Here is an 11,286-nt window from a genome sequence, read left to right as displayed (position 1 = left end):
GCCAAGATAAAGACTGGGTGATATAGGGCCATACCTATACCAGCTGGAGCCACACTCAAGGTCAGCACTCACCTGCTCAACCTGTGCCTTGCTTTTCCTCAATGCTTTCAAAGCTCCTGTCAACTGAACTTTCAGGAAAAGACAGTGGCTTCTACTCAGGAGTCAGGCAGGGAGATGATCTGTGTGTCAAGTGCCTGGGATTCTGTACCGTTTCCTTGCCTGGAAAATGCGAGTGCTAACAACACCTACCTCCGCTATGAGATTAAACGCCATTAAACACTTAGGGCACCACTTGTCATGGTAGCCGTTTCTGTTTCTTTACACTTGATGTCCAGTGATAACCTCAATGAGACAAGCCAGCAGAGCCAGAGGGGCTCAGAATAGATGACAGCGGGCATCAGGAGTGTAAGCCAACCTGGGCTACATAGCGAGTTCCTGCCTCAAAAAAACGCAACCTCGGGGGCTGGAGAGAGGGCTCAGAGGTTAAGCACACTGGCTGCTCTTCCAGAGGATCTGAGTTCCATTCCCAGCTCCACAAAGTATCTCACAACTGTCAGTTCCAGGGGAGTCCATTGCCTTCTTCTGGCCTCCACGGGCACCAAAAACACACACGGTGCACAGACATACAAGCATGCAAAACACCCATACACATTAAAAAAAAAAAAAAAAAGACAACCACAGCCAGGTGCAGTGGGCACGAACCTGCAGAGGCAGAGAAGTCACTGCAAGTTCTGAGGCCAGCTGCGAGTTCCAATCAGACAACAGTGAACAGCAACGACAATAAGTACAATTTAAAAGTAAATAACTAGAAATGGAGCTATTACTATAATCGGCCTCCCGGGGCTGAGAAACGCCAAAAAGTTCCATCGAGATGGCGCTTTTGCTACCTACACCATGTCTGGAAGAAACAGTTTTTCGAAAACACATACACAATCCATGCAGAAGTAGATACTGTTACTGCGAGAAGACCGCCGCGGCCGCCAGGCGCCCAAGGAACAAACTTTTGGGAAGCCTTGGGCGTCGCGCACCAGACCGCCGACGGAAGCCTCGATGCTGCCCCCTGGTGGCTCCGTGAGCCGTGCCGCGGAGGAGCACGCCCTTCGCAAGGCCGGGCTTTCGGGGAGGCTTCCAGCCAATCCGAGAGCCCCCGGCCAGCCAAGCCACCGCCCACTCGTACCGTAGAGGGCGGGGCGTCGCGTCACGTAGCACAGCGCATGCGCGCGCCGAGGGGGCGGGGCTCCCTCGGCAAGATGGCGGCCAGCGGTTTGCGGCAGGCTGCGGTTGCAGCCAGCACCACCGTGAAGCCTATTTTCAGCCGCGACCTGAACGAGGCCAAGCGGAGGGTGCGCGAGCTCTACCGCGCTTGGTATCGGGAGGTGCCGAACACTGGTGAGAGGCAGGGGTGCGTCCAGGGCCCTGAGGCACCTGCCCAAGGTCTCACGGCCGAGCTGAGGTCACCGACTAGGGCAGAAACGATTCCTGGGCTTGGAGGGAAGAGGGTCACTCGAGGCAGAAGTGCCCCAAACCGGGACGGGGCTTCCGAGCGATCTGGTCGCTTTGGTGGCTTTGGCTCCTGGGAGGGGAGAGCAGGGACTGTGAGAGACTCTTAATTGTAGCATACCGAGAGACAGATTGACGGGTCCCGGGTCCAGAGCCAGCCCCGGGAGCTTCTGTCAACGTACAGTTCCAGAAAGTGTCCCAGATGCCCATTGGATTTTGTAACCAAACTGACGAAGGACTTGAAGTTATCCAATCCTCATTCTGGAAAACAAACCTGGACCATAGAAGGGAAACAAACGACTTGGCCAAGGTCATCCAGTAGCTTCCTGGTGAAATGGCCTCTCAAGTCCCCTGTCTTTCTAACTCAGCTTGCTCTAGGATTTTGAAGTCTAATCCCTACTGCTACAGAACCCTTTTCCCTTAGATGGCGGAGAGTCTCATCTGTTCGCCTGATGTGGGGCCTTGAATGCAGACTGTCACCTTGCTATCTCCGTCAGTGCTGTCACTGTGCCGGATTTTAATAGGGGGCGAGAGTTCAAATGTCAGGGACATCTTTTGTTGTTGAGTAGACGTGTATTTAACTTGGACCACCACAGCTGATCTGAGGGGGAAGGCATTTTCCAGTGAGTGACAGCACCATGGCGCACCTCAGAGCTGCTGAGAGGCAGCAGCAGCAGCACTTTCCTCAGGTTCTGCCCTTTATTAGCTGTGTGACCTTGGATAAGACTCTCCATTTGTGCTGTTTGCTCATCTGTGAAATGGGTATAATACTGACTTCTTCAGGGAGTTACTTTATTAAATAGGTTACTATAGTAACTGACATAAAGTTTGGAGAAGGCACTCATGGGGGCCGGGGAGTGTGGATTCCTCATAGTTCTTAGAACAGACTGGAATGAAACACCAAAACCAACCTCAGGCCCGCATTACCTGAGAGCAGCTATACAACATTGAACACTTCAGTCTCTCTGGGTCTGAGGCTTCACAAACAATAAGAGTCTAAATTCCAGGTTCTGTATCGGTGTGCGTTTGCTAAGTGTCATCTTACAGTCCCACTTTTTTGTTCTTTTCTGAAATTCCTGTGTAGACTGACCACCTCTCTGAGAATCTGAATTTGTAGTGTTTACCATTTCTATGATCACTGAATTTGAGTATAATGAAGGACTTGAACTTGTTTTAGACACAGCATGACCCTAATTAATGGTTTTCCGAAATTATGATGTTTTGGGGGGGGTTGTTATTTTTTGGTGTTTTTGGTTTTTGTGACTTTCTGTTGTTTTTTTCTGAGACAGAAAAAACTTTGTAGCCTTGGCTGTCTTTGAACTTGCTGTGTAGACCAGGCAGGCCTTAAACTCATAGAGATCTGCCTCTGTGTGCCACCACACTGGGCTTGTTTTTGTTTTTGTTAGGATTTTCCCTAAACCATTGGTCCCTCAGCCTGAGTTCCCAATGCTAGAATTACAGCATGGGCCACCGTTGCTGGCTGGTTGCAGTAGTTCTGTAGATCAGGGTGAATATGTCACAAGAATGCCAGAGCACACGGTAGCCTCATTAACTGAATATACTGATCTCCTTAACCATATGTCTGAAAACCCTTGATATTCTGTCTCTTAGCCTTGTGTGCCTCAATCACCCCGCCCTTCCACCCAACACTTAATAATCCTTTTGTATCCTTGATGACATCAGCAAACCTGCTAAAGGCTGCGTGTCAGGGGATGAAAGTGACTAAAATCTGATTTTCTTTAGAAACACTATCTTTCTGTGTATCCATGGGACCATACAGGCCTAGGCTAACCTCCAGTTTACAGGCTGGGTACACAGGCATGTCACCACTCAGTAAGTCCAGTTTACAGGCTGGGTACACAGGCATGTCACCACTAGTAAGTCCAGTTTACAGGCTGGATACACAGGCATGTCACCACTCAGTAAGTCCAGTTTACAGGCTGGGTACATAGGCATGTCACCACTCAGTAAGTCTAGTTTACAACCTGTTTTCCAAAGGACACCCATGTGGCACATGAAGTTCAGTCACTAAGTTCGTGCCGCTGTTTTAGGCAGACGTAATGGATTGCTGATATTGTGACTTATAAAATATGTATTATTTTTAAATTGTGTGTGTGTGTGTGTGTGTGTGTGTGTGTGTGTGTGTGTGTGTGCGCGCGGGTACAGGTAAATGCAGTATTGGCAGAGGCCAGAGGCATGGATCCCCTGAAGCTAGAGTTACAGGTGTTTTTGAGTTGCCTGATATGGGTGCTGGAAATTGGAACTCAGGCCCTCTGGAAAAGCAGTATGTGCTGTTAACAGCTGGGTCACCTCTTCAGGCCACCACCACCCCTTTTAAGGGGAGAAAGGTTTATTTTGCCATTTCAGTCCATTCTACTGAGGGGTGGGGGGTAGAGTGGCTCATGGCTCCATGATGGCAGCAGTGTATGCAGAGTTGAGTATCTTTGCAGGAGGTGACTGTCTCAATCTCAGTGAAGGCCTAGAGGTGTGAAGCTCAGATCTCTTCTTCCACATAGTCTAATTATTTGATGAAAGCCTTCCCTCCCTGCACAAACACTTAGCAATACCCCTCAACTCTCGAATTCATGTGGTACTTAAAACCTACACTACATTATTTTATGTAAATTTCAACTCTGGCATCTTATTTTGCTGGTTACTCTATAAAATAATATGGCAGAAATATTCCTCAGTGATAGGGCTCTCACCTAACATGTGCAAGGACCTAGATTCTATCCCAACCCCCACCCCACCCCACCACACACAGAGCACGTGGGCACATCTGTACTTGCAGCTTCTCTGGAGGCAGAGTCAAGAGCATTGAGCTCCAGGCTGGGCAGTTTAGCCTGACCTGTGTCCAGGCTAAGGGTTGGGCTGTGTGGGAGCCCCTTGGACATTTCAGTGAACATCTACTAAAAACATGTTGAAACAGTCTAATTTCTAGTCATCGTGTTTTCTCTTTAGTGTACCTCTTCCAACTGGACATCACCGTGAAACAGGGACGGGATAAAGTCCGAGAAATGTTCATGAAGAATGCTCATGTCACAGACCCCAGAGTGGTTGATCTCCTGGTCATTAAGGTAACTGACCCTCTCTGATGAACTTAAAAGATGCGCCAGGTTGTCTTGTACTTCTGAGTTTTCAAGTGAATACTGCCTCTATTAAAAAACAGCTACTGCCAGGCAGTGGTGGCGCACGCCTTTAATTCCAGCACTCATAGGCAGAGGCAGGTGGATCTCTGTGAGTTCGAGGCCAGCCTGGTCTACAGAGAGAGTTCCAGGACAGCCAGGGCTACACAGAGAAACCCTGTCTTGAACCCCCCACTCCAAAAAAAAAAAAAAAAGACAGCTGCTAACTTAGCAGCTGTTGCTATTTCCTGGTTAAACTGGAGGTCACCATTTCTTTTATTTTTTTTTTTTTTTTTTGGTTTTTCGAGACAGGGTTTCTCTGTGTAGCTTTGCGCCTTTCCTGGAACTCACTTGGTAGCCCAGGCTGGCCTCGAACTCACAGAGATCCGCCTGGCTCTGACTCCCGAGTGCTAGGATTAAAGGCGTGCGCCACCACCGCCCGGCCATTTCTTTTATTTTTAAAGCCAGGGTCTTACTCTGGCTGGTCCTGAGATCCACCTGCCTCTGCCTCCCAAGTACCAGAATTAAAGCCATGGGGGTCTCCACTTTTGAGACACTCATTATGTAGCCTGGGCTGGAATCAGACATCCTCTTGCCTCAGCCTCCAAATAAGCTTGTGAGACTGCTGAAGGGGAAATCCACCGGGGCCTTGCATTTTGTGACTTTGGTGTAACGATGGCAAGCAGGAAGGATACCACCCCTGGAGGTTACTGTCTCACCCGTATGAGAGGTGAGACACCACAACCACCAGCAGAGGAAGGCAGGATGGCTCTGGGTATGGTACAAATGAAGTCGAATTGTGGCCCTGTGTTTCCCAGGCCAGTCATGTTCCATCAGCAGTAGGAAGTACCACAGAACTGTTACATAAAAGCAGGAAGTTAAACCAATCATGTTGCACAGTCCTGGGGACCTGGAGTCTCCTGGGACCTGTAGTTACTTCCGATTGAAAGGCCTCGGGTCATTGAGTCCCACTACCCTCCAAATGCAGACACTTGCCTTAGAAGAGTTACTCACCTAAGGCCAGTAAAAGTCCATGCCACACAGAGTACTGACCTTCAGTGTTGTGCTCTTCATCTGACGGCTTGAACTGACTACCTTTCCTTCACATGCACAGGGAAAGATGGAGCTCCAGGAAACCATCAAGGTGTGGAAGCAGCGGACACACATTATGCGGTTTTTCCATGAAACAGAAACACCGAGGCCAAAGGACTTCCTGTCCAAGTTCTATGCTGGCCATGACCCATGAGGTCACCCCAGGGGAAGGTGCATGTTAATATTTAATTATTTTAGAGTACAAATAAACTCATTATTTGGTGGCTGCTTTGTGATAAACTTGCACTGGTAAACCCATTTCCTGTGGTCTCTCACTCCTTGCCTAAGTATGTGTGGCCTTAGTGTGCATGCCATGTTTACTCCCTTTTCCTGGAGTATGGTGCTTGCTGTCAACTGTGTCAGATCCTTGCATGGGGAAGCAGGAAGGGATAAGGCTTCTTCTCTGTCCAGGTTCTGTCACAGTAGATAGGAAGCTGGTGACTTAGTTACTGTAGTTGTACTTACTGTGTATGTACTTATGTTACTGTAGTCGCACTTCCAAGATTGGGCATCTTGGTGTCTAGGCTTTTCCTATCAGAGGCAGCACAGCCCACACTATGGAAACAGCAGTAGGACTGACAAGATAATCTCTTTTCCCCTGGAAAATGGATGCTCAAGGCTTAGACCTTCTACTTAGAAGCACTGGTCCTTAAACATGCAATTAACTTCCTCCTCATCGTACTCAATGCAAACAGAGAACAGAATCATCCTACTACTCTGCACTTTTTTTCCCCCAAACAGGATCTCATGTAGCCAAGGATAGCGGCATACTGACTCTATAGCCAGGGATGACCTTGAACTACCAATGTTCTTGCTTCTACCTCCTTCCCTGGACAGTCCTGAATGCTGGAGAAAGGTACTCAAGAGTCTTTAGATATAATTACTGAGTAACCCCACAGCACCAAGGACCCCTGCCCCCGGGGGCCCAAGTTTTACAAAATATTCTATTAACAAGTAACAAAATGCCACATTTGGCACATGGCAACCCCTCCAGGCTTAAGGCTGTTGTTAGCCTAAGTGGCTTTGAGGAAAGTTTCTGCTGGACTTTCGTAAAGTAAAAAAATGTTTAAAAATCTCAGGGTAGAGGTGGAAAGATGGACCAGTGGTTAGGAGCACTTGCTGCTCTTGCAGAGGACCAGATTGGTTCCCAGCACCCACATGAGGCAACTCATAACCACCTCTAACTCCAGCTCCAGGAGGGCCATATGCCTTTGGCCTCCAAGAGCACCACAAACAGATACAGTTAATAATTAGAAGGAAAAGGTTCTCAGTCCCCCTTGATGGCATCTGTGGTTGTGGAACAGCCAGGATGTCCTGACTCTTAATAAGTAAGATGTTTCTTGGATATAGAAGAGAAACAACAAAGTGCACTGAGCCCACTGGGAGTGAGAAACGGGAGCAGCCATTCAGTCACACACAGCTCCTATTTATTATGTTACTCGTAGTTGGCTTGCTTGTTATTCCAGTGCTCTGTGGACAGCACATTTGAGGGACCTCCCAAAGCATAGGGTTCTGGGCTGTGGTCACAAACCGTGAGGTCAGGCTGAGGGCTTCCCCTGACCCTTCTGCCCATAAGGAAGGAGCCGAGCGTGCCACCACTCCGTCTATTAGTGCTTTCTCCTTTCTGTACTCTCCATGCCCTGTAAGAAAGGCAAGCATCAGTCACTTTTAAAAGACAGTCTCATGTAGCCCAGAGTAGTCTCACACTCACTGCAGCCAAGGATGACCTTGAACTTGTTTCTGCCTCCACCTCCCCAGTGCTGGGATTACTGGTGTGTGCCACTAGGCCTGGGACATTTCCTCTTCTGCTTTGTGAGATAAGGTCTCCTTTTACCAAGGCTATCTTTGAGTTCTGCCTCTACTTCTTGGGACGGGGATCAGAAAAGCTGGCAATACCACACCAGGCTTTAGCAACTTTCAAATAGGAGGTAAAGGGAGATGTAGCAAAGACAATGAAGGATGGGTGGAGTTAAGACAGAGTAGAACAATGGGCCTATACTTGAAAATGGGTTAGAATGAGGGTGACTCAAAAAAATGACTCCTGGGGCTGGAGAGATGGCTCAGCCAATCAGAGCACATACTGATCTGGCAGAAGGCAAGAGTTCATTCAGTTCTACAAGAAATGGCTCACAGCTACCTGTAACTCCAGCTACAAGGGACCTAACAGTCTCCTGGCCTCCGTGAGTACTGTATTCGTACACACAGGCACATAAATAAGTGTTAATAATAATAAAATAATGGCTCCTGCAGGGAGCCCACTCTGAGATACCACAGAAGACATGGCCCTCTCAAGGTTACTTCCTCCTGTGGTTGGGAACATGGAGGATAAAAATGACCTAGAAGGTATGACCAGACCACGACAAGAATGCCAGGCAGAAAGGTAAGAGTGTCCTTGCCTGTGACAGTCTAGCCATGCAGCACACATTACAGCACAGGAAAGCTGAAGAGGAAGAGCACTGGGAGCCCTAAGGGTCTGTGAGCAGGACACCGGCTAGGCCAGCGCACAGTGGAAGAACTGACAGCAGTAACAGGGCCCACACCTTTAATCCCTGCGCTCAGGAGACAGGCAGGCCGATCTCTGTGAGTTCGAGGCCAGCCTGGTCTACAGAGGGAGTTGTAGGACAGCCAGAGCTAACTATCTCAAACCTGACAGCACTGAGGATTTGCTAGCTGCCTTTTAAAAATTACTTATATATGTGTTTGCCATGTGTGTGGGTGCCCACAGAGGCCAGAAGAAGGTGGTGTATCCCCTACAGCTGGAGTTACAGGTGGCTGTGAGCCACCCGAAGTGGGTGCTGGGACTAGAACTCGGGTCCTCTGCAAGGGCTAATGGCTGAGCTGTCTCTCCCACCCCTGCCGGTTTCTAAATTTCAGTATGAAGCAGCTGGCCTCACTAACTTGGTCAAGAACCCGGGATGCCAATACCTAACTTTGCTGTCAGCCTCAGACACCAATTTCAGAGCTCTGTCCTGATGCATCTGTAAAAATCCTACAAGATCCCCTCATCCATCTCAGGACTGAAGGTCCTGCTCTGCATCCCCCCACCCTTCTCCCCAGAGTCCCTTTTTATTTGTATTGCTTCATTCCCTTTACCCCTCTCATAATTGACTGTTTTACCCCTTCATCTCTGAGGCAGAGATTACATGACTTGTATAAAGAATAAGGCATATTAAATCAAGAAAATGTTGGTTGACTGAATGAAGGTACATCAAGGACAACAGAAAAGCTAGCTAGGATCTTAACCTAGTTGTAAGAGATAACAGTGAATCTGTTAGTCAAGTTACCCCCATCCAACATAGGAGAAAGACAAAATATCTGAAGTGGGTGAACTCATTGAGTCTTCTGCCCTGAATGTCCAAACACTGCTGCAGGCCAGACTGCATCACGGATCAGACACTCCACCCTACTCTTGTTCCTGTCCAGTTAGGAGAAAGGCAGGTCTTACCTGTTAATCGTCATCGTCGTCATCCTCTGGAACAAAAATGTCGTGCTCCTCAAGTAAAGCAGCAAAGTTCTTGCTAATGAGTGTCCCAACATAGAGAAAAGGGATCACAATGGAGAAGACACGGAGGAGACCAAAGGACATCTGCAGAGAGAGGCATACTGTAAGCACTGGAGACCAGCGGCTGCATCTCAAGCCCTGGCCCTCAGGGGCATTTCCTCCAATGACCCCAGATCCAGACACCAACTGATTTTTAAAGTCTTTGGAAAAACTCAGAGCAACAAAGAGACAAAGTGAGTTTTGTGGCCATCAAAATCGATACCAGAAAGAAAAGCATAAAGCTAAACTAAATTTAGGAAAATAAGTAACTAAAAATTAGGGCACAACCAATTCCTTGCAAAACCCATAAACAACTGGGTGAGAGCACTAGGATGGCTAGACTGTGACCAGATCTACACACATAAAAGTGAGTTTCAGGGGCTGGAGAGATGGCTCAGTGGTAAAGAGCACTGGCTGTTCCTCCAGAGGACCTGGGTTTGATTCTCAGCACCCACGTGGACTTTCTTAAGCAAGTAACTCCAGTTCCAGGGAACACCACACCCTCTTCTGGCCTCTGTGGACATCTGGCACTTAAGTGATGCACAGACATACATGCAGGCAAAACACCCATACACATAAAAAATGAGTTACAAAAGGATGTGCAGTGAAGGGTTCTTCCATACAGTTCTCTTTTAAGTAACTGGTTCCTGCTGCCTGAGAAACTGTCACATTAAACTTTAAAAACACGAAAAGACAGAGTGGCCTGGAGGGAAGCCGGTGACATTTCACTGGCATTTGCTTTCCGGTTTCCCAGCTGTGCCTTTTTATAAAGCAGCTGCACCTTCCTGCTTCTTGCTGCGGACCCTGACTGCAGTCAACTGTGAGTACAGGTCAGACTACCTCTAAAAGATTCCGTTTTCCCTTCAACTCTACACGGCCCTGCGGTTAAAAAGCACACCTTTGGGACTGGAGAGATGGCTCAGAGGTTAGGAGCACCGACTGCTCTTCCAGAGGTCCTGAGTTCAATTCCCAGCACCCACATGGTGGCTCACAGCCATCTGTAATGAGATCTGGCACCCTCTTCTGTGTACATAATAAATAAATAAATCTTAAAAAAAGAGATCATATAAAAAAAAAAAAAAAAAAGCACACCTTTGGTCTACGAGACTTTCCATTTTCCTTAGGGGCACTGAGGGCAAATGACAGCGTTCAGTGGTGGAAAAAAAAAAACAGGACGTGGCCCCTGGTTGTCAAGACCTAACTCAGCTACCAGCTTCGGACGCCAGCTCTGCCCCGATTCACCTGTTAAAAACCCTTCTGCAAGGTTCTCTGCACACTTCTCGGGATAGAAGGGCCTGCTTCGCGTCTTTACTAAGTAGATGACTTCCGCATTGCCTCCTCACTTCCTCAGGATTGTTTTATCCCATCACCTCTGAGGCAGAGACTGCACGACCTCTATAAATCGACACAATCGACTCTTCTTCTGGCCACAGAAGAAGGGTCATTGCGCCCCTCGAGATAAGACAGTGCACGTCCCGCTGCTGCCTTCCAGCGTGTGTCCAGGAACCCAGCTTAACATTTTCCCACCACCTGTCAAAGTCCGCAACCCAACTGCGCACAATTGAGTCTGAGGTCCACGACCCAAACCATGCCAATACTGTGATTGGCCCGTGCGCCTGTCAATCAGCAGAGACCACTCATTTCCCCCCAGTGATTGGCCTCGATTCCTTTGCCCCGCCTCCAGTCGGACACTCACTTTCACCGGCTTGGGCAAAATGGCTCCGCTGCGAGTCACGATGACTGACCTCGCCGGCACCAGGCTGCGACCTGAGCTACCCGGTGCGGCGGGAACATCGCCACCTCTCGTCCCCCTCGGCCCGCTCCAGAGAGGCCCCGGTCGGACTGCTACCCGGGCCAGCCGGCAAGCCGCCGCGGACGCCATCTCCAGCTCCGCCCCTCGCCTCAGGGATCCACACCCCGCACGTCCGGTGCGGCCCTCTCGCAGAAGACCCGCCCCCGAGCCTCGCGAGACTCTGGACCTACACGGAAGATGCAGCCCTCACGCCTGCGCAGTGCCCGCGTTCCTGT

General features: G+C 49.1%; 2 protein-coding genes across 2 annotated transcripts; one reads left to right on the top strand and one right to left on the bottom strand.

Annotated features, from left to right (window-relative positions):
- Window positions 1–1,212: 1,212 nt before the first annotated feature.
- Window positions 1,213–5,941, top strand: Ndufa6 (NADH:ubiquinone oxidoreductase subunit A6). The gene is made up of 3 exons (XM_006980215.3): window positions 1,213–1,389; window positions 4,462–4,577; window positions 5,740–5,941. Exons 1-3 carry the CDS (start codon window positions 1,215–1,217, stop codon window positions 5,869–5,871), a joined length of 423 nt encoding a protein of 140 aa, XP_006980277.1. The 5' UTR covers window positions 1,213–1,214; the 3' UTR covers window positions 5,872–5,941.
- Window positions 5,942–7,122: 1,181 nt separating this feature from the next.
- Smdt1 (single-pass membrane protein with aspartate rich tail 1) lies at window positions 7,123–11,207 on the bottom strand. The gene is made up of 3 exons (XM_006980214.4): window positions 10,955–11,207; window positions 9,163–9,303; window positions 7,123–7,357 (listed from the first exon to the last, which is right to left on the bottom strand). Exons 1-2 carry the CDS (start codon window positions 11,138–11,140, stop codon window positions 9,166–9,168), a joined length of 324 nt encoding a protein of 107 aa, XP_006980276.1. The 5' UTR covers window positions 11,141–11,207; the 3' UTR covers window positions 7,123–7,357; window positions 9,163–9,165.
- Window positions 11,208–11,286: the final 79 nt, after the last annotated feature.

Source organism: Peromyscus maniculatus, chromosome 20 (genome assembly GCF_049852395.1).
Source record: "Peromyscus maniculatus bairdii isolate BWxNUB_F1_BW_parent chromosome 20, HU_Pman_BW_mat_3.1, whole genome shotgun sequence".
In the NCBI taxonomy this organism is placed as follows: domain Eukaryota; kingdom Metazoa; phylum Chordata; class Mammalia; order Rodentia; family Cricetidae; genus Peromyscus; species Peromyscus maniculatus.
Note: the sequence above shows the minus strand (reverse complement) of the source record. Positions and strands in the feature narration are given on the sequence as shown.